Genomic DNA, 22,524 nt, shown 5'->3' with positions numbered 1-22,524 from the left:
CACCGTAGCTTTAAATGTCCTTTTTGCAGACTACACATAACTGACGGTTCCTTGTCAGGAAGACTCGGCTTCTATACTAAATGTGTATTCTGTGACCAAATTTGACTGAGAGACTGCCATTGGATTTTTTTGAATTTTAGTTTTTTCATGTCATATGAAAGCAGGTTACGTTTTTTTTTTTTTTTTACATCTTAATCATAATTTATTATTGTAGTAGGCAAGTAAGTTATTCTTACATTCGCCTATTGTGATGCCTATATACACCAGATAAAAATAAGAACAAGTATTGAAGGAAAATAAAGAATTTATTCATGCTAGGATAATTATGTTTGTTTGCTTTCACCAGACAGATTATCAATACATTTTAGGCCCAAAATGTCTCTTTTGACAATAAAGGTTGCCTATATATAGCCTACTCCTGATGAGCCGGCTTGATTTCTGACTAATGGCAAAATAACAAACGGTGACAAAAAGTCTTATTAAGATTTAATAAAAGCTGCAGTGAAAGGTGATCCTGGCCGTGTGTAATGTGATGGCTCCTCTAGCGTTGCAGCCAGGCGTGAGTATTTGACAGCGATCTCTCCCCTGACTCAAACGTGACTGTGGGACACGTGCTGCCGCTGATGGAGTGACACAGCTGACACATAGCTTGATTGATGAGCTTGAACAATTCAACTTGCATCGCGTTACACAGTGGTGGAAAAAGTAGTCAATATTTTTTTAAGTAAAAGACTATGCCTATACTATACTGCAACGAATACTTGGAAGTCCGGAATTCAAAATGTACTTGAGTAAAAGTACAAAAGTAGAAAGTATAGGCCTTATGCAGAATGTCCCGTTTCACAAGTTTCCAAAGAGGAAATTGTGTCACGACGCTTGTTACCAAAGTTTTCAAATAATTGTAGTGGTCAGCACGAGGACACTCCCCCTTGAATACATTTAATTCCTGAAATGTATTCAAGGGGGAGTGTTTGACGTGTTTGACGTTTCCTGACAATAATTATTAAAAAAAATCCATAGATTGAAAAGAAGAAGAAGGAAAACAAAGGAAATAGTGGTAGTAGTGGTCTTAGGTCTTAGGTGGTTCATCCATAATGCACATGTTTTTGTCAGTTTGTGTCTCGTCTCGGAGAGACATCACATTCTAGTCTGGTAGCCGTGAGGGTGAACGTGGTTGTAGCTTGGGGTCACATCCTTCTACACAATAGATGACCCCCTATATGGAGCTTTGGTACACATTCTCTCAGCACACGCACGCTCAAACGCCTCCACAATCTCCTCCTCCTCCTACACAATAGATGACCCCCCTCTATGGAGCTTACTTTCCAATTCACTCTTCAGAAATGCCAATTGCCGGTTGCGCTATGCCGGTTGCGCTAACCGGGGGGAGGCGATGATGTGGTACTTGCGGGGCAAATTCACAAAGTTGCTGAACTCCGGGCTGAGGTCGATGGAGTCTGGACCCCCGCTGCAGGAGAAGCTGAAATGCTGCAGCAGTGACACGATGAACAGGAACAGCTCCATGCGTGCCAAAGCCTCTCCGGGACATGCCCTCTTCCCTGGGGAGATACAAGACAAACACAATGATAAAAAACCTACAGGAGACTATGTGCCATATACAGTACATGATGAACACTAAGGGTTTATGGGATCATATGAAAAAGATAACACAAACCGAAATCCTATTGCTACACTGGATGAACTAGCTAAAGCCAATGCATTTCATGATTTTCTTTTCTCCGTCATGACACCGACTCCTCAGAGCAGGAGTCTGTGGACTTTAACATTGAGTTTATCACGTGTAATGCTTCTGATCGACTTCTCATTTATCCTCAACAGGTCCAGAGTGTCTTTAGCAGGGTATGCAACAAAAAATCAACAGGGCCTGATGGCTTGCCTGCCTTGATGTTAAAAAAAAAGTGCTCAGAAGAGCTTACAGCTGCCTGGTGCCCTATTTTCCAACACATGGTTCCTGATAGCTGGAAAAAGTCATTAATAATTCCTGTTCACAAAGTATCTTGTCCCTCTGTGAACAAAGATGATAGACCTATTGCTTTAACTTGTGGGGTTATGAAATGCTTTGAGAGAATCATCGTGAATTCACTTAAGTCTCAGTCTTCTGCTACTTGTAAAAAAGCTAAACAACATGAATGTAAATCCGTTCATCATTAGGTGGTTCTACTATGTTAACAAACAGATCTCAAGTTAAGTAGCCTTGCCAAGCCATGGGGCCCATAGGGCAGGAGCCTATCTCCTGTTTCTGTAGCGTGAGGCAGCTTGATGTACAAGTACACCCCTTGGACATGACTTTGGTATGACCCGGCCAGGGATCGAACCCCCGACCTCCCAGTCTCAGGGCGAACACTCTAACCACAAGGCCACTGAGCTGGTAGATCTCAAGTTAGGTCAAGGTAAATTCTGTACTCTCAAGCCCAAAATTGTGTAGCACAGGTGTGCCACAAGGGGGGGTGAGTTAAAAATGTATTTTCACTGCCTACACAAATGACTGTAGAAGTAGTCAGCCTAACAACTACTGTACATCTTGAAATTCTCTGATGACACTGTAATAGTCAGCCTGTTGTGGGGTGTTGAACGCCCTGTGGGATATATCGGTGAGATCAATAACTTTAAAGATTGGTGTGATAATAGCCACCTTATGTTAAATCTGAATTATTTTACTCTGTAATCTCAGCATCCCTGGGTCCGTGGCCAAATACATATAGGCTACTGTAATTTTGGGGTTCCTTTAGGCCTACATGAAAAGGTTTTAGGAGACAAAAAACATTTGTAATGGGCCTCAGGTCTTATTACAGGAGATGGACAAGTCTGTACACATTGATCTTGATGGCTCCAGAAAATTGTGACTGGGGGGACCATGGGAGGGCTGGCTATTCAGAGGGAGGGGGCTAATGAATTTTGGTTTACATTGAAGTCAGTCATTTGGCCTTGGGTTTGTGTGGGAGAGGGGGAGGGGGGGGGGGGGGTCTTAGGGGGGCAAAGCCCTGGAGCCATCCCTGTCTGTACAGTAGGCTATAGGACATTATAGGTTTTGGTGTGTGCCCGGAGGTTGGCACCGAGCCAAATGACACCAGAGGTATCCTATAACAATTAATCAGCTCTGGCTGCAGCCCAAACAATCCCACTCTGAACGGGCTCCGGGCCAAAGAGGACACAATGACACTGAAGTGCAGATTTCGTAGGTGTCCGTTCGGTGCCGAGGGGTAAAGTTCCTGTCTGCCACCATGGAGACTGTTGTGAACTCTAAGTACTGGACCCTCGTCTGGTTTGACAGACAGGTAGCGCTGTCGCCGTACCAAAGGTATATACTTCAACCGGAGTGTCACACACACCACCCAGCCGGCACACACACTACCTGTCTGTCAAACCTAGACGAGGGTCCAGTACTCAGAGTTTACAACAGAGACTAATGGGGTTCGATTCCTGCACCACAGTGCCTCTCTGGCTCAGCCAGGTGCTCCAACCTAACACAATTGGTCTGCCTGGTGTTAGGACTGCCGATTCTAATGCCATTGTAGATCTGCTATTTAGTCAACGCTAAAATGTCAAATTTTAGCGTTGAAATCCCCACGGAAACAATTATTATTGCGTGCTGTATACCTGCAGAGAAGGGCAGGAAGGCTTCCCTCTTCTTAAAGTTGCTGTTGTGGTCCAGGAAGTGCTGTGGGTTGAAGGACCAGGGCGTGGCCCACTGGCCTTCCTCTCTCAGGACAGTGTGCAGCATGGGGAAGATCAGTGTGTCCTGATGTGGAAACAAGACGTCATGTTATTGCTTATAGTTATGACATCCCCTTTCACTAGATGTGATGGGGTGGTATAGGTCAGGACCTCAATAGTGAGGTGCTGGAGGAAGTAAAAATGATATTTTGCAGATTATGCTATAATTAAGGCTCTGTTCGATTCTGGTCAAACAGACTCAGGTGCCTGTATGAGAGGTGGTGGAGTTACGTAGCTGTTTTAGCAGACTGTTTGAGGGTCCAATGGATTTAACCCATTCTGAACGGGAACCCGTTTTGGTGTTGGCATCATGTCATGCTTTAGCTATTGAAAAATAGCAGATCTACAAGCTCATAGCGCGCCACCGAGTGGCGCGCTACGAGCTTGTAGGTCTGCTATTTTTGAAAAATCGAAGAACGACTGTGACATTTTTAGAATCTGATCTCAGGTCAGAATGGGTTCATCAGACCAGTGTGTGTCCAGTGGAAACCTCGTATGAATCTGATCTCAGGTCAGAATGGGTTAAGAGGTTTTTTACTATACTTTTCATTGGTGCAATATTTTTTTAACCAACACACAGAAGTAAAGCCGGGTGTTCAGTAGCACTGTTTTTTTACTCTCAGGTTTCCTCCCGACAGCAACGATATGCACAAGTAACAACGCCTGTTTTTCACTTTCCCAAAATGGACGTCGTTTATTATAGAGCTTTTATATCAAGGACTTCAGGGTATGGGACTTATCGTCACCATGGTAACAGCCGTCACCATGGTTAACCATGGTTACAGCCCCCCCCCAAGCTATGGGTCAAAATTCATCAAACTGTGCGGTTCGATGCATTTCACAGTCGTATACATGCATGCATCCGCACTGTTGAAGTATTTCGTTCATGGGTGGCACAAGCATGCAGATTCATTTTATTACATAGCTTGCTGCAGAAAGGGAAATTCAGAAATATGTTTTAAATAAAAAAATGCTTTTGGGAGGTTTGGGAGGTGTACTTCCAGACTCTATAGCGTTCAAAGATTGTGTGGGCCAAATTCATGTGAAAATGCCCGGGCCGAATTTCTGTACCAGTCCAGCCCTGCCTACAAGGCTATAGGCAGCTTGCCTATAGCCTCCATACTGTATGTAGGGTGGAGAGACAGTCCTCAAATAACAGAACTGGTGATAAAGAAACAATGGGGTACTTTGGGGATGTTATCTATGTGATCTATAGATACCTTGGGGATGGTGTAGCCCCTGAAGGAGATGTCTTCTAATGCATAGTGAGGAATGTTCATGGGAACAATATCCACGAGCCGCTGGATCTCATGAATCACTGCATCCGTGAAGGGGAGGGACTTCCTGTCCTCCATATTTGGGCACCTCTCTTGGCCAATCAGGTCATCAATCTCCTGCTGCATTTGCTCTGAACGAAGTAAAGCAGGCAAAAACAAAACAAATGACACGTTGAAAATACCTTCCAGGATTAATGAATTAATTCACCTCGTACTGCCAGGATTTCTATGTGTTGTCTAGTGGCGGATGTTGCTTGCAACCTCACGATAGATATGTATACACAGGCTATAATGTTAGTGTAGCATTATGCGGAAGTGGGGATTGAACCCGGGGCTCGCACTCGCCAGACCAACTAAATAAAAATGTTTATATTTCAAAAAAAGAGCCAGAGAAGATCCTAATAACAGTAGTCTACGGATGCGCGTACACGTTCTATTTGAATGCATTACTGGTATTTTTTTATATTTTGATATTTTTGTTTACTTTTAATTTCTGATTCTTCAAATTATAGTTTTTAACCTTTTTATGTGCGAATAAATAAAACCTAAAACCTAAAAACATAATTGGCCTTGTGTTGAGTCACTTACCCTGTATGTTGGGGTACTTGATGAGCACACTGAGTGTGAATCGGATTGTTGTGCTGGTCGTCTCTGTTCCTGCCAGGTACAGATTTAACACGGTAGACACCAGATTGTCATCGTGGAACTCTGATGTCTCAAGCTCCTTGTCCTAAGCACACCAAAGTGTACAGTAAACATATATACAGTTTAAGGCATACGGTTGAGTAGAAAGCACAAGCACAGAGGTTAGGCGAGTCTCTGACACTCTCAAAGTTACAAATTGATAAATGGTGACGGGAGGGTTTTGCTGCAGTTTGCGGTCGCATCACAAGTTTACTCCATGCAGGTATATGAATATAGGATAGTTGAAATTAGTTTCTGCAGTGAAAAACAAGAGTGAAAGTCTACTTGTACTGTAGGCTTATGTGGTAAAGACAGAGACTGCCTTTCCCCATTTATATATATTTTTAGCCTCACATGTTATTCTTTTCCACAATTACATATATTATTTTCTGATTATCATATGCATTCTACTCATTACCAGTATTTCTATTTTATGTTGCAGTATAATCATGTATAAACCATGACCTTTTACTATAACCTCATCGTCGGCACCAAACAATTTGAATGCTACAAGCTAGTTACGTTCATTTGTATTCAGAGAGTTTGTGCTTAACCTTGAGTCAACCCACAGAGCCTATAGTCCTTCCACACGCCAGAATGGTACCTCCCAGTCCCGGCAGAGTAGTTCAGGAGGAACGGATTGTGTGGCCCTGGTTTTTCCCTAATGGGACTGATCGAGGGTAGCTACTGGGATGTATGTCGGTACTTGATCTGGGCTGGGTCACCTGAGTGAGGGGTATGATGTTGGGAGACCCAAAACCCCCGATGACCTTAGGATACATCACTGAGGAATGAGGATACATCCCAGGTGCACATCCCATTTTACAATTGAGTAGTCTATGAAATGCCACTAAAAGGAAAGTTTGACTGGTTGTCAAAGTATAGGACAAGCCACAGCGTTGTCGGATAAGAACTTAACCAAGATTTCAACCCTGCTAATTAAATTAAGAATGAGGATCTAAAGATCTAATGTGCAATGCAGAGATAATTGGGTTGTAAGGCCAAATATCCTACAGAATCTGCTGGACTCTCTCCTGGTGGGAGCTGGTTGGTGGTTCTAGTCCTAGAGAGGAATTGATTAATTCAAGGGAACGCTGATTGCGTCTAACTCAAAGGAGTGATGACCACCCTTTACATAGTGCTTGGCTGGATGAATCAGCTAAATCCATATATGGAGTTTTGCATACAATAGATGTCTCTCCATATACAGAGCTAAATATACGCCTAAATATATAGTTTGTGATGTCAGACTTAGGTTAGTTACGTAGATATATCGCTTTAAGCTCCGGAGTTAATCTCGCAAAGCCCTCGACCGATACAGACCTATACCCTCTTGCAGACAGTTGCCTACTGCAGATCGGGCCACGATATAGAAAGACAAAGTCAGCGTGTCAATGTAAAATAGCAAGAATGTCTTACAGTAATAATAGAAAATGTACCCGAGGACCACAGCAATCTCAGAATGTCTAACATGGACCCTATGACCGAGCCCGAAGGCAGTAGAATAGAGGGGGGGAACGCACCACTTTACTGTATCTGCCGGAAACGGGATATCAACAGCTTCATGATTGGGTGTAATAAGTGCACTGAACTGTTCCACGGGCACTGTATGAATATCACTGAGAGAATGGCCACGGCGATCAGCGAGTGGTACTGCGTGGGGTGTAGAGATAAGAATCTTTCACTGGAGGTAAAGCGTCACTCAACGAAAACCTCAGAGAAGGTCACCGATTTGGACGGATTTGAAAAATGCAGTAATCCAAGTACTGCCGAATGTAAGGTTCAGATGCGCCACGGATCAAAAGCAAAACACTCTGTCTTCCCGTGTGGGGAATGTGAGCCATGCAGGAGGACCGAAGACTGTGCCCAGTGTGACTTCTGCAAGGACACCAAGAAGTGTGGTGGCCTGAACAAAATAAGAGGGACGTGTCAGTTCAGACAGTGTGAGGTTAGAGGCAGGAACGTGTTGCGTGTGAAAGACGAGGAGGAGTTTGCTTTGCAAGAGAGGCTGACGGAGAGTTCCTCTCACAGGCATCTGCACTGTTCAGACGACTACGACAATGAGGCGCAGCTCCATCAGAAGTATAAGGCATTGGGGGGACATGACGACAACAGTGCACCCTGGTTCAGCGATGAGGACGGCGGTCTTCCACTCAGTCCCGAGGTGAAGCACATCAAAAGACGAGGCAAAAAGTTTAACAAGGAAAAGGAGTCTCGACGCCACGGACCGAAGCGAAAACACAGAGATGAAGTCCGGCACAATGCCAACGCAGTCACGGTGAAGAAGAAGGAGAAGGAGTCACGACAGTGCCTGGGGCCAGGCTGTGTTGTGGCGGCACGTCTCGACTCTAAATACTGCTCTGAGGACTGCGGCATGAAGTTAGCCGCCAATCGGATCTGCCAGTTCCTGCCACAGCGTATCCAGCAGTGGCGGCAGAGCCCGTGTATCGCCGAGGAGCTCGGTGCGAAGCGGCTGGAGCGAATCCGCCGCGACCAACAGATCGCCCACCTGCGCCTCGCCGAGATGGAGCGGCGCTTTCACGAGCTGGAGGGTGTCGTCGCTGAGGCCAAGCAGCAGGCGGTGCAATGGGACGAGGAGGCGAGTAAAAAGGAGGACGGCGAGGACTCGCAGGTTGACTGTGTTTCCTGTGGTCGTACCGTCAACTCAAAGGTGGCACTGAGACATATGGAGCGCTGTCGGGCTAAGTACGAGTGTCAGACCTCCTTTGGCTCCAAGTATCCAACTCCAAGGATCGAAGGTGTGACCAGACTCTTCTGCGACGCGTACGACCCCCGCAGCAAGACGTACTGCAAAAGGCTTGAGGTAGTGTGTCCGGAGCATTCTCCCAGAGGCTGCAAGACCCCGGTGGACGAGGTGTGTGGCTGTCCTCTGGTCCGGAGCGTGTTCGAGCCGACGGGAGACCACTGCAGCCTCTCCAAACGGAAGTGCCGCAGGCATTACAACTGGGAGAAGCTGAGGAGAGCAGAGGTGGACCTGGAACGGGTCAGGGCGTTGTACAAGCTGGAGGAGCTGTCTGTGCAGAAGCATCATCTCCAGACTGACATGAGAAACAGGAGCGGTCTGCTCCCTCTCCTGTTGCATCAAACCTTTCAGCATGACCCCTTGACCAGTGATCTCCGAAGCAACAAGGATAAACACCCTACGTCTGTCCCCCCTAGCCTTGTACCCACCTCGGTAGTAGGGTTTATTTACCATGCAGGCTAGCAAAGAAGTACAATATTAGTACAATATCGTACTGCTGTAGTTCAATATATGAATAACATCACGGTAAAAGACACCCTCAAACAAATATCAATATCGTACATGTGAGGACATTTTAGTGATCACAGATTTAGGGTCTATAAGCCTAGACCCTCCAGAACACCCTTGATTATGCGATGGAATATGCAGGGCTTTATGTGAATGTGTTGCTCAAATTGCAGGAACCTGTGAAAGAAAAAAAAAGAAAAACATGCGAAGATATTTCACATGCGCACACACACACACACACACACACACACACACACACACACACACACACACACACACACACAGTTCTGACATTCATTCCAACAAGGCCTCACAGGCCCTGCTAGTTTCCTCTGTCTAATGCCAGGAAGACATCTTCATTGGAAATTGACCTGCCATCACTAGAGATGACTGAACAGGAGCAGACGTCACAGGAAGAAAGAAGTGCGATCTTCTGAGGTGGGAATGTTCACAGGTTTCTCCATTACTCTGAGCAATTTATGTGACTATGACAGCATGGCTCCTGAGGTGACTTCATCATCGCAGTGGTTTTCAAACCTTTTCATATCAAGGCCCGTTATTTATTAGGCATTTGAGCCACAGAGTGAGACCACTATTTGCTGAGATTTAGGGCTCCATATTCGTCACTGCTAAACCCCTTATCCATAAACTTCTTTGCCTTTTTTACTATTTTGCAAAAAAATATATATATAGTTAAAATGGCCAGTCTACAAGCTCACAACGTGTAAATGTAGATTGGCTAGTTGAACTATTCAAAAATGTTTTTCAAAATAGTAAAAAAGGCAAAGAAGTTTAGGGATAAGGGTTTTAGCGGTGACGAACATGGAGCCCTTAGACTCTCAGACCCAAAACTAAATTATATTTTGTTGTTGGATAATATTTTGTCCAAAATGCCATGCTGTATTGATGTGGACATATAGGAGAGATAACAGGCAAACGATCTAAATAACAATTCTTCTACATTCTCTAATTGTGTTCTTGTAAATGATGCAATACAGATGTTTAACAATAATTTAACTCTTGAGAGCGTAAAATGAAACCACATTTGGTTCCATTTTACACTCTCAAGAGTTAAAGATCTATAACTATAATGGTCCATTTTGTTACCAACTCCATCATTTAGCTGGGGAACCCGGAAGTCCCTCAAGGAGCACTGGTGGTCCCCGGACCACCGGTTGAAAATAGAGATAAAATACCTTCTGGACCCTGTTGAGGAAGCAGTCGATGTAATCACGAGGTAAGTCTGGATCCATGGTCTCCTTGTGGTCTTTAATCTTCTCAATGATGAACTCTCTCAGCTCTTCGATGTTGGCAAAAGCTGATTGGTGTGGGCCTGGCAAACGTTCAATGAGCCAAGGAAGGACGTTGTACATCTGCAAGAGATGACCAGAGGATAACTTGGGCTTTGTTTCGATGGTAGGCAGATCCCATTTGATTCTAAACTTTTAAGACTGGACTGTCCAGACTGTTTGCCAGTGATCACAACCAGTTTTTTTTGTATTCAACCATTATCCTATTGGTTGCTGTTGAAACTACAATCAGACATCCTTGATGAAAACTGTTTTGTAGTTCATTTGACTGAGCGAACTCATCATTCAATGAATCTAAAACAGTTTTCAGTGTCATAGTGTCCAGACAGAGACATGTTTAGAAAGCAGATTTGAATCACATCTCAAACCACCAAAATGATTTGGTTCAAATCCGACTCACAAAAAATACTTTATACGTGGTCTTAGTGTCTGTCTGTCTGTCTGTCTGTCTGTCTGTCTGTCTGTCTGTCTGTCCGTCTGTCCGTTTTTGTTGTCCAGACTCAATACAGACCAATCATGTATTCATAATAAAATAATCACACTTGTGTGAAGTGAGGGGGCGCTCTTATCGTCATACATCATCATACATCAGCCAATCAAATCACATTCCGTGCTACAAACACACAAAGGTGTGCAAAGGGGAACTAACACCCCTCAAAAGCAAAATTTATCATGTCTCTCCGAATTGGATACAATTGGTATTCTAACCTGGAAATGCATTTTCTTGTTGAGGGGTGCTAGCCCCTCCTATGCCCAGCTTTCATGGGTTTGTGTGAACACAAACATTCGGCTAATTGGCTGATCACCCCATAGCGATGATTTGATTGGCTGAGAAAAGTAGATATTGAAGATAAAAGTGAGGGCATAAAAATGAAGACACCAAAAGTGATTGCCACGGAATGTGATGTATAATGATGTACATCCAGCTTTTGGTTACCGTCCACAAACTTCGTCTTAAACAAACATTAAATTCCCATTGACAATTAATTTTACATAGTCGTCATAGTGTCTGAGCAAATAGGCATAGTGTGTATTTTACATCATGATGATGTACAATGATAAGAGTGCCCCTCACTTCACACAGGTGTGATTTTTTGAGGGGCGCTAGCCCCTGCTATATTCAGCTAGTGTGGATGTTTGTTCTAACACAAGCCATTGACAATGAATGGAGTCATATGTAGACATGCAAATCGGCTATTTTCGGCCTACACAAAGTAGTAAATTCCCATTCACAATGAATGGAGAATTTACGTCATATGTGTCTGACATATTACGTCATGATGATGTACGATGATAAGGGCGCCCCTCACTTCACACGGGTGTGATTTTTTACTTTTAAAGGTTGAATGGTACTTTTCTGACTTTAGGGGAAATTCAAGATTTAGTGCTTTTCATGGTTTTGTGTGTGTGTGTGTGTGTGTGTGTGCGCGCGTGCGCGCGTGCGTGCGTTGTGGTTGATGAAGAGTCCAGAGAAGTGTCTGATAGCCTGCACCATAGCCTACAGCCTAGAGGAAGCCTTTATGACCAAGGTCATAAAATACCAACCACTTCTACATAACATCTCAGAGCTGGGCTATAGGTCTTTATATTCGGCAGCCTAGGGCATACAGTACACACAGACTGGTTGTTAGAGGGTTCCAACAACTTGGGATGCCCAAAAAGGAGGCAAAAAGGCGTATTGTGGTGTCTCTGCTATAATTGGCAGCCGTCATATATGGCGGAGACTTAATAAAGGTTTTAAATTAGGACACATGGATTGGACGTATTTATTTGTCTCAAAGATAAATAATAATAATAATAATAACCTTCATTGTTTTGGAGGATAAAAAGGTTAGGCCTATACAATTTAATTGTAATAAAACAACTTATGTCCACAGCTGGACAAACTGCAAATCTGCAATAAATGAATGTTTTGTGTGTGTGTGTGTGTGAGAGAGAGAGAGAGAGAGAGAGAGAGAGAGAGAGCCCCCTATATGTACTGTATGTCAGAATGCTTGCCCATCACGGTCTCACCTGTGCCACGGGGCTGCTGAAGAACGTGACCATGTTTTGGATGAGGGTCAACATGTGGAGGAAGCGATCGTCGTCGTAGGTGAAGCGCTGGCCGAACACCAGGCAGCAGATCACGTTGGACACCGTGCAGCTCAGGAAGAACGTGGGATCAAAGGGCTTGCCTGCGTTTCAGGGAGAAACACGCAACACATGATGCAACCATCTGACATCAACCTATTCCTGTTCGACCCATTAATAATGAACAATTTGGTCCGTCCTCACAAGGAGCATGATCCCTCCCCACACCCGTCCTTCCTCTTCGATGTCTCCCCTTTTGACTGATAACCTGTCCATTCAAACTCTAGCTCTATAAAGGGACTATGTGGAAAATAAATCTCTGGAACCACATGGGAACACTGTGGCTCCAAAGTGGATTTGGGACTTCATTTGGGCAGCCTGTGGGACGTCAGTTATCCATGACATCAGTCAGTTATCCTGTCCATGACATCAGTCAGTCGTCTATGACATCAGTCAGTTATCCATGACATCAGTCAGTCGTCTATGACATCAGTCAGTTATCCATGACATCAGTCAGTCGTCTATGACATCAGTCAGTTATCCATGACATCAGTCAGTTATCCATGAGATCAATCAGTCATCTATGACATCAGTCAGTTATCCATGACATCAGTCAGTCGTCTATGACATATCAATGACATAATACGACTCCAATTTTGGGCAAGGTCTCACCCCGATCAGAGCAACCATGAGTTCAGTCGCGCAATTTCATTTCAAGAAGTACGTCCTCCAGGCGGTGGTCCCTGTAGAGAGCACATTTCCCCGCAATAAGAAAACGCCAAATGAACGTTATAGGGCAGGTGGGCATACATCCTAAAGGGACTGTATCAAGTAGGCTACTAGAGAGGAGATATTTCTGCTCTACCCACAACCTGACAACAAGCAGGCAAGAAGATGTCAGAAAAGACACTAGGATTGCCATTGTCAAGGATGACAAGTGCAAGCCAAATAAGTTCCTCGGTCAGCTGGAGATCACCTTCAGAAGAGACCTCAACAACTACAGACCAAGAATCAACAAGATGCAATAAAGGATGCAGAGCAAAAGAGGAGTGGAAATGACTTCTTCCTGGATGACTAAAGAGAGAGAGAGAGAGCGAGCTCATTATGCACTCTCCTTCAACCATTTCATCTGCTGTACTAGGAAGAGGAGACTTCATACACCCACGTTTTCCTAAGGGGCCTCCACAGTTCTAGCACACATCACACCCGTGTGAAGTGAGGGGCACTCATATCATCATACATCACCTCATTCTAGCAAATCACAATTTGCGTCCTCACTTTTGTCTTTACACAATGCTTGTGTTTACGCAATACAAAATCAACAATATCCGCGAATAAATGCGCCACGTCTCTGTGTGTCTGGCTGTGTGTGTGTGTGTGTGTGTGTGTGTGTGTGTGTGTGCGCGCGCGTGTGTGTGTGTGTGTGTGTGTGTGTCTGTGTGTTTGTAATGCACGTAACTCAAGAACCGTTCACCCCACCGACTTCAAATTCTGACACACGCGTTCCACACCACACAGCCTAATAAATCCCCTCACCTGTGCAATTTCCAGCCTCTGCCTCAGCCAATTGATTGCCATGGCAACCCCACACTTAACCAGTCCACTCTTCAGACACAGGCAGACAGACAATAAAAAACAGTGCTTGTCCTGTCTCTCAGACAGAGAGGGCAAGCCTGTGTTCCCATACAGTGTACAATGATGGGTACCCATAGCTGTCACCAGGCAGTGACCCATCTTAGGGCAGAAAAACCGTATCCGTAAACCGTATCGAGGTGCTTTAAAATGGAAGGAGTGGCAATCCTGTAAATAATGTCCCCATAGTCCAGAACAGAGAGAAATGTGGCTTCAATGATTGTCTTTTTTTTTACAGGATGCCGGAAAACATGCTTTGTTTCAGTTTGGTGACAAGATTTTCAATGTGGAATTTAAATGACAATTTATCATCCAGCCAGATGCCAAGTTACTTTCTGCGACCCTTTCTTTTTTATACACTTGCTACTTGCTTTAGTGTACAAACCTTCAGTGTCCTCTACGCATTCTGTGAGGCGTTTCAACAAACCTTCCGTGTCCGCTATGCGTGCCGTGAGGTGTCTGCTCTCCTCCTGGATCCACTGCTCCATGCCTTTCCGTCCCATCCCAAAGTCTCTGAGCGTGGTGAGGGTGAAGCGGCGGAGCTGACGGTGGCGATCTCCGTTGCTGATGGCCAAGCCTGACACGAACAATAAAGATCCTTAGTTAGGTAAAGTTACCTTAAGTTGTGGCAAATCTGGGAAATAAATGCTTACCACTAGCTTTCTTCACAGATGTGTTCATAAAGGTGTCTACTATCACAGAAAATGTTGTTCCAACCCAACTCCCTTGGGAAACTTTGTGACAGCTGCTGAAAGTTGGGGTACCATTATCAACCAATATAAGGCAAAAATTCCAAATTTCCTTATACTTTAAGTAGCATGTGACATGTCAAACTAGGGAATTTTCATGATGCTGAATCCATTCCAAGCATTAGTTTTGCACGGAAATACTCCTTGGGCTAAATTCGGCCATAGCCCAAATGTGCTGACCTCATCACATTTGTGATGAACGGCTATGGGCATTTTTAGGCAAAGGAGTGTTTTTTGCAATGGATTCAGCATCATGAAAACCCCCCATGTCACATGCTACTTAAAGTATAAGGAAATTTGGTATTTTTGCCTTATATTGGTTGATAATGGTACCCCAACTTTCAGCAGCTGTCACAAAGTTTCCCAAGGGAGTTGGGTTGGAACAAATTTAGTAGACACCTTTATGAACACATCTGTGAAGAAAGCTAGCGGTAAGCAATGTTTTCCCAGATTTGCCACAACCTAAGGTAACTTTACCTAACTACCTTCATTGTATTAGAATTGTTTCAATACTGGTACCAGTATCGGAAAAGCTGCCGATATACTGCCTAAACCGCAATGCCAGTATAGGCTATACTGTATGTGCCATTCCCACCTACCATATCCCCTGGTAGCTCTGACCATGAAGGGCATTGTGCCCCGGCCTGCAAAGTCATCAGCCTGATCCACCAGGGCCTCTTTCACAGCGTCGTATCCCACCAGGACCACCGCCCGCCTGGGGCCCAGGTACACCGTCATCACCGGCCCGTAGGTCTCACTGAGCTGCACACACACACACACACACACACACACACACACACACACACACACACACACACACACACACACACACACACACACACACACACACACACACACACACACACACACACACGTAAAGTAACTTCCTAACCACATGAACTATAGCGTGACATTACAGCATCCCAATTCTGTGGGCAAACATTCAGTAAAAATAGCAGATCTACAAGCTCACAACGTGTCACGGTGCGACTCAGAAGTAGGACCCAAAATGCAGAACAGACTGGTCAAAGGCAGGAGGTCAAATGCAGAGGGATTTATTCACCCAAAACTCAGGATAACATAGAATACACAGGACTGGAAACACTACTTACAGAACACCATAACAACATCTATAATCAAGCAGGGAACATAAGGGACTGAGGGTTTAAGTAGACACAGGGATCACAATACACAGGTGAACAGAACAAACAATCAACACTGGGATTGGCTAGGAGACTAACAGGACACAGGTGGAGAAAACTAGTAATCACAAGGAGGTAAGACAAGACAGGCAAACACAACTAGGGAAAACAGGAAACACTAGGACATCACTAAACTAAACAGTAAAAGTGTGCAACAGACTGATATCGTCACGTTGCGACGCGTGCCGTGGCAAGTGGAAATGAAAAGGTGGGTACTGGGTAGAGTATAGCTAAAAACTGTACTCAAATAAAAGCATTTGGCGGCAGTGGCTCGGGAGGTACAGCAGCCGTTTGGGGATCGGAAGGTCCCGGGTTGGATTCTTGCCTCCCCTTGGAGTCAAAGTATCCTTGAGCAAGACACTGAACAGCTCCTGATGAGCAGGTTGGTGTCTTGCACGGTTTCCTCATTACAGTAATCTGATGAGGGCAGTGGTGTCCTGAAGGATGTCTCGGTTCGATTCCCTGTACTCGCATAACAAATTGGTGGGGAAGTCAATGTATGTAATGTACTGTAAGAGCGTTGTTGTACTGGTCAGTTCCCAGTACGACAGTATACTGTCAAAATGTGGTTGTACTGGTCAGTTCCCAGTGCAACAGTATACTGTCAGAAGAACGTTGGTTGTACTGGTCAGTTCAGTTCCCAGTGCAACAGTATACTGTCAGAACGTTGGTTGTACTGGTCAGTTCAGTTCCCAGTACAACAGTATACTGTCAGAACGTTGGTTGTACTGGTCAGTTCAGTTCCCAGTGCAACAGTATACTGTCAGAACGTTGGTTGTACTGGTCAGTTCAGTTCCCAGTGCAACAGTATACTGTCAGAACGTTGGTTGTACTGGTCAGTTCAGTTCCCAGTGCAACAGTATACTGTCAGAACGTTGGTTGTACTGGTCAGTTCAGTTCCCAGTACAACAGTATACTGTCAGAACGTTGGTTGTACTGGTCAGTTCAGTTCCCAGTACAACAGTATACTGTCAGAACGTTGGTTGTACTGGTCAGTTCAGTTCCCAGTACAACAGTACTGTGAGAACGTTGGTTGTACTGGTCAGTTCAGTTCCCAGTGCAACAGTATACTGTCAGAACGTTGGTTGTACTGGTCAGTTCAGTTCCCGGTACAACAGTAGAGTATACTACTGTCAGAATGTGGTTGCACTGGTTTGTGTGAATGTGAAGCAGGGCGTTGCTGCAAATATTGCTGCACAATATATAGTGCCCTAGGTTTGTGATCGGAGAAAGGGGAGAGAGAGAGAGAGAGAGAGAGAGAGAGAGAGAGAGAGAGAGAGAGAGAGAGAGAGAGAGAGAGAGAGAGACAGACAGACAGACAGACAGACAGGCACACACACACACACACACACACACACACACACAGGCGCACACACAGCATTTACAATAATATTGCCATACATTATATTATAATGTTTGGCTAATACATTCCCCAGTGCTGATTTACTGGACCTGTGTGTCTTCTCACCTTGGCCAGGGTTCTAAATGGGGCTCCTTTGTTCAGCTGATGCAGATTTCCAATGAGAGGAAGCGCCGTGGGTCCAGGAGGCAGGTGGTACTGTTTACGCTTCTTCACGGCAAACACCCAGAGCAGAGCCAAGACCAGGCCTGCTAGCAGAAATGTACCTGAGAGATGATCCATAGCTCTCTCTTTGCTGGATAATGTCAGACGTTGAGTTGTTGAGCTGACTCTAGCAGTCTTACTGTGGCTGTGTGTGTCCCACTGGCTGTTTGAACCAGACTGAACCCTGCAAGTGGCATGTTTATGCAGATCCCGGGCCGATAAGCAAGCCTGTTGGAATGCAGTCAGAGGTTAACTTGCCCTGACGTCAAAACCACGCCTGCTGGGGGCTCACACTGCTCAGTGGGTTCTCAACCTTTTAAAATTGTGAATGGTGGATTTATATAGCACCTTTATCCAAGTGTTACTTTACATATATTTGAAAGTTAAATGGTTGTGTAGATTTACATTTCATAGCACAATTCTGGAGGTAAGGCCGCTGGTAATTAATTAACTGATAATTGATCAGTTCTTGTTTTTAAGTGAAATATCCACAATTCCACATGGCTGAATGGAGGAGTGTTCCTGAGACCAGTTCACATGTTAATTTGCATAATATTTTCTACCTATTGCATTGCCAAAAAGACAAATGCTTATTGGATACACTTGCTTTCGGTTGGAAATGAGTGTACCTGTATATAAATTGAGCTTGAATTGATTCAATTTGACCGTATAGCTTCACGTGTTGACACTTTCAAATTGAACCTTTCATTGACATAATTTTCCAAATACTTTTTGAGCCCCTCCTATGCCCAGCTTTGTGTTTGTGTGTACTAAATTTGAGATGATTTGATTGGCCAGCTTTGTGTGTTTTGTACAGAATTTGAGATTGGCTGAGCAAAGAATGTGATGTATGATGATGTATGACGATAAGAGAGCTCCTCACTTCACACAATTATGATTTAAATTTTTTGTATTTAATGCTTTTTAGGGTGCAAACCAAAATCAGAACGTGAATAAAATCACATATCATGATGATGTCTGATGATCACAGAGTTATTATATGTCTATATAGGTCATATAGGTGATATGCTGAAAAAATAATATAAGGAAGGCAATGTTGCCAATGTTTTCTTGTTCGTATTAGACAACAGATCAGATCAGAATCATCTGCTGGAACTAACTTCCTGTTCCTCTACTTGACCCTACCTCCCTCCCTTTTGCATTGATGAGAACCTTAATGGCACCGGTGGAGTCGGCGGAGACAAGAACCTCTGTGTAGTCTGTTGTCTTTAGGGTCCCTGCAGGCGTAACAGTCTCAGAGTCTTCAGAGTATGTGCTCTTAGATTCTGCGTCCTGTGGGACAATGAGGCCGGGGTGTGGTGCGAAGATGGCAGAGGTGACCACTATATTGTGAGCTTTAATCCCTTCCCAGAAGTCATTGCGGTCGCGTCGCACAGAGGCGAGTTTCCTGGAGTTGTGGTAAGTGCTCCAGATGTACACGTATTTGTCCTCGGAGCCACTGACAACTAACGAGTAGTCATGGCTAAAGCTGGCCTTGATCTGGCGGGTGCTACTGTTGTTGGCATATCCCTTGTACTTCATCAACAGGGACATGTCCCGCAGGTCGTACAGGCGAATGCGTGAGTCGTTTGACGTCACCAGAATCTTATTCTCCCCCACGAGAGGCTCTATTCCAGTGATTTTAGGGCCATTGATACTATGGCCAGTGATTGTACGGCCAGTCACCAAGTTAATCTGAGTGTGGTATTTGAGGTTCTCAGAGTCATAAAAGATGCAGCGGCCGCCGATGGTGCCGACGATGGCATACTTCCCGGTTTCACAGAAGCTGACGGCGGTGATGCACTGTGATTTATTGGAGGCCTGCACTTCGTTCCACCGCTCCACCTTCTTGTCTATGATGCTCCAGAGAAGCAGCTTCCCGTCCCGAGAGCCACTGAGGAAGAGGCTTTGCTCCCTGGGATGGAAGGCAATGCCTGTGACGTCATTGTGCTTGAAGAACCACAGACAATCTCTCCTGGATATGTGCCACAGTCCAACTGTCCCATCTTTGGAGGAGGAGAGCAGGAGATAGTCCTTTGACCAGGAGAGGTCCAGGATGTCGGACGTGTGACCTTTGTACTCGCAGAAGGGGACTTGGCAGAAGGGAGCATTCCTGTCCTCCATGTCAGGGTCTTCTGGCGTACAGGCTGTAATTTCCGAGTCCGATTTAGATAAGCATGAACTTTTCTGAGAGGGCGAAGGTGACACAAAATCTTCAGTGTTGTTCTTCGGCCTCATATTGTTGAAATGGTCAAAGGCAGTCTTCAGGACCCAGATGCGCACCACTTCGTCCTGGCCGGCTGTCGCCAACAGCCTCCCACATAGAGAGAACTTCATAGACCACACAGCCCCCATGTGCTCTCCACTAAGGTCCTGGACGACCTTGATCTGATCAAATTTGAAAGGACCCTCGAAGCTGTGCGATGCCTTGAACTTGGCTGGCCCGACGTATGGCTTATCCTCATCCTCCTGGTCGGGATGGAACACTTCGTGAACACTCTTCACCTTACTGACGGCCTTCTCTCCATACTTCTCGGCCAGCTGCTTGGCGCCCTTCACAGACCTCCCCAGGAACTCCTTCAGTTGGGCCGTATTAGTGGCTGACGTCTCTCCGTACCTTTCAGCCAGGTGCTTGGCGCTGTTCACTGACTTCTCCATAAACATCTTCAGCTGAGTTTTCTTCGGTTTGAGCATTCCTCCATCTGTGTCTGTCACTGGAGCTACCGCCTTATCGTCGTCATCTAATCGCTGTTGTTCTTGTTCTTCATTGTCTCCTGACTGCAGGGAATCATCGTGAACACTTTTCAGTTCATACTCCTCAGCCAGATGCTTGCCCCCCTTCACAGACCTCCCCACAGACTTATCATCATCTGATTGTTGTTGTTCCTCTTCATGTTCTTCCTGTTCTACTTCTAGTTCTTGTTCTTGGGGTGATTGGGCTGCACCATCATGGAACCTCTTCACCTTGTTGATAGCCATCTCTCCATACTTCTCAGTCAGATGCTTGGCCTTCTTCACAGACTTTCCTATGAACTTCCTCACCGTTGTTTTCTGTTTGAGTTTCCCTCCATCTGTGTCTGTCAGTGGATCCACCACCTTGTGATCATCATCATCATCATCATCATCATCATCATCATCATCATCATCATCCTCATCCTCATCCTCATCCTCATCATCATCATCATCATCATCATCTGTATGTTTTTGGTCACGGAAACCCTTCACCTTGTTGATGGCCTTCTCTCCATACTTCTCGGTCAGATGCTTGGCCTTCTTCACAGACTTTCCTATGAACTTCTTCATCTGGGTTGTTTTCTGTTTCAGTTTTCCTCCATCCGTGTCTGTAACCGGAGATTCCACCTTGCCATCATCATCCCCTGACTGTTTTTGCTGTGATTTGTGGAGTCGCTGCGATTGGACTGCATCACTGCGAACACCCTTCATCATAGTGATGACCTTATCTCCACACTTCTCGGCCAGATGCTTGGCGCCCTTCACAGACTTCACCATGGTCTTCTTCAACTGCTGTTTCAGTTTACTTCCGTCGGTGTCTGTCTGTGACGCCTTATCGTCGTCTGACAGGTGTACGCTATTGGTGCTGTATTCCCTGGTCCTCTTCATGATGTGCCGGGTCAGTGGGTGGATTCCTGAAGGGAGATTCTCCACTGCCTGGATCAGGGGAATCTCCTCTCCGGTGTCCAGATTCTTGATCATCTCATTTGACAGAATCTCTTCATCTGTCGGCTCTCTGTCGGGGCTGGATGAGCATGGACGAGGTCCGCCTGGGGCGTCAGTCCCACTGGGAAAGGACACTTGCTCCCCATTCTCTCCCTGTGTGGTCACCACCTTCTTGTCTCTGCTGGTGGCACTGGTGAGATCCAGGGAGTGCAGGAGATCCTCTATACTGGTGGGGGGCAGCAGACCGGATGGTTCCGGTGATTCGACACCAGCGTCTCTAGGAGCGGTCTCTTCTTTCCTCCTCATCAATGGTTCCACGGATGAGACGTTCTGTTATTTTGCGTTCTGGAAATAGTTTTGAATCGACTTTGCTGGAGCTACTGTGTATTTCTATCAATCGGTTCGGCCACATTATCTTTGCCAAGGATGAGGCAGGAAGTGGTGGCTGCAATTATGCTGGGTTTTGTATGGCCGATATGATGTGTTTCCCACAAGCCCATATAAGGGAGATCGACTTTCGCAATAATGCCCCCTTTCAAGGCCAACAATTGACCTTGAAATCTAGCATCATCAGTGACATCAGCAAGGTTTACACTGCCCACAGCCGCCCACCAGATTATTCTCCACATATGGGCATGTTCTCATACCCAGACCCAGAGATGTAGAGAGGTTTGGTGTTGAGTAGAGCATATGAGAGGCACATATTGCGAGCATAGTGGGGAGCGGAGAGTCGGGATTTTGAATTGAGCGTGGAGTGGGTGTTAAAATAGGTCAGAACTAGCTGCTATCCTATTTCTCTATGTACATTTTGTGTATATATACTCTATCCTTGTATCTGTTTGCTGTCTCTGGACGGGGGGAGGGGGTAGGGGTACAGGGGGGGGGGGGGGGGGAGGGGGAAGAAAAATGAACTGTTTTGACTGAATCGCCTGTCTGCCTGTATTGACCTGTAAAATGGAATAAAAACAAAGTAAACGCAAAATAGGTCAGAACGGCTTCGGAGCGAGTACTGCTTGCTGCTCCGTTCTATAGTCCTTGCACCACATGTTTGAGCATGCCCGGTCGCATGGACAGGCAGGCACAGAGACACGTGCTGTGTGTTTGCTGCATGTTTTGGACACGCAGCAAAATACCTACTTTGTTTTTATTAGTTGTTTGGGTGCTGAGCGGATGGGTCTGAGTGGAGCGAGCGGTGCACTCCTTTTCCCCTGCTCCATGCCTCTCACATGCTCTGGTGTTGAGGGAAAAAGGAGAGGACCTTCATTTCATTTTTTTATTTTATTTTTAATGTGCACATTATTAGTGTATCACAGACAGTACTGTACAATTATATCAGAAAAGAATAATTCATT

At 45.3% G+C, this 22,524-nt stretch overlaps 3 protein-coding genes across 3 annotated transcripts; 1 reads left to right on the top strand and 2 right to left on the bottom strand.

Annotated features, from left to right (window-relative positions):
* Positions 1-1,359: 1,359 nt before the first annotated feature.
* cyp2y3 (cytochrome P450, family 2, subfamily Y, polypeptide 3) lies at positions 1,360-17,676 on the bottom strand. Its single transcript, XM_080771703.1, has 9 exons — positions 17,399-17,676; positions 15,328-15,490; positions 14,407-14,556; positions 12,291-12,451; positions 10,164-10,340; positions 5,601-5,742; positions 4,956-5,143; positions 3,619-3,760; positions 1,360-1,559 (listed from the first exon to the last, which is right to left on the bottom strand). Exons 1-9 carry the CDS (start codon positions 17,570-17,572, stop codon positions 1,363-1,365), a joined length of 1,494 nt encoding a protein of 497 aa, XP_080627829.1. The 5' UTR covers positions 17,573-17,676; the 3' UTR covers positions 1,360-1,362.
* LOC308321220 (CXXC-type zinc finger protein 1-like) lies at positions 7,159-8,922 on the top strand (the record flags this gene model as incomplete). The annotated part of the gene is made up of 1 exon (XM_080772059.1): positions 7,159-8,922. One exon carries the CDS (start codon positions 7,159-7,161, stop codon positions 8,920-8,922), a length of 1,764 nt encoding a protein of 587 aa, XP_080628185.1.
* Positions 17,677-18,610: 934 nt separating the features above from the next.
* On the bottom strand, positions 18,611-21,478 carry LOC308321861 (WD repeat-containing protein 44-like; the record flags this gene model as incomplete). Its single annotated transcript, XM_080772953.1, has 3 exons — positions 18,611-19,999; positions 20,720-20,884; positions 21,083-21,478. The coding sequence occupies 3 exons, from the start codon at positions 21,476-21,478 to the stop codon at positions 18,611-18,613; spliced, it is 1,950 nt and encodes a 649-aa protein (XP_080629079.1).
* Positions 21,479-22,524: the final 1,046 nt, after the last annotated feature.

The sequence above is a fragment of the Protomyctophum bolini genome (genome assembly GCF_963924005.1).
Source record: "Protomyctophum bolini genome assembly, chromosome: 9".
Taxonomy (NCBI): domain Eukaryota; kingdom Metazoa; phylum Chordata; class Actinopteri; order Myctophiformes; family Myctophidae; genus Protomyctophum; species Protomyctophum bolini.
Note: the sequence above shows the minus strand (reverse complement) of the source record. Positions and strands in the feature narration are given on the sequence as shown.

Bases quoted from the DNA above. Each gene is read 5' to 3' on its own strand.
- cyp2y3 (XM_080771703.1), bottom strand. From the start codon at position 17,572: ATGGATCATCTCTCAGGTACATTTCTGCTAGCAGGCCTGGTCTTGGCT. The intron at 12,452-14,406 runs GTTTGTTGAAAC...CCTGAAACGCAG, and splicing joins ACGCATAGCGGACACGGAAG to GCAAGCCCTTTGATCCCACG. The intron at 5,144-5,600 runs GTAAGTGACTCA...TACTTCGTTCAG, and splicing joins CAAGTACCCCAACATACAGG to AGCAAATGCAGCAGGAGATT.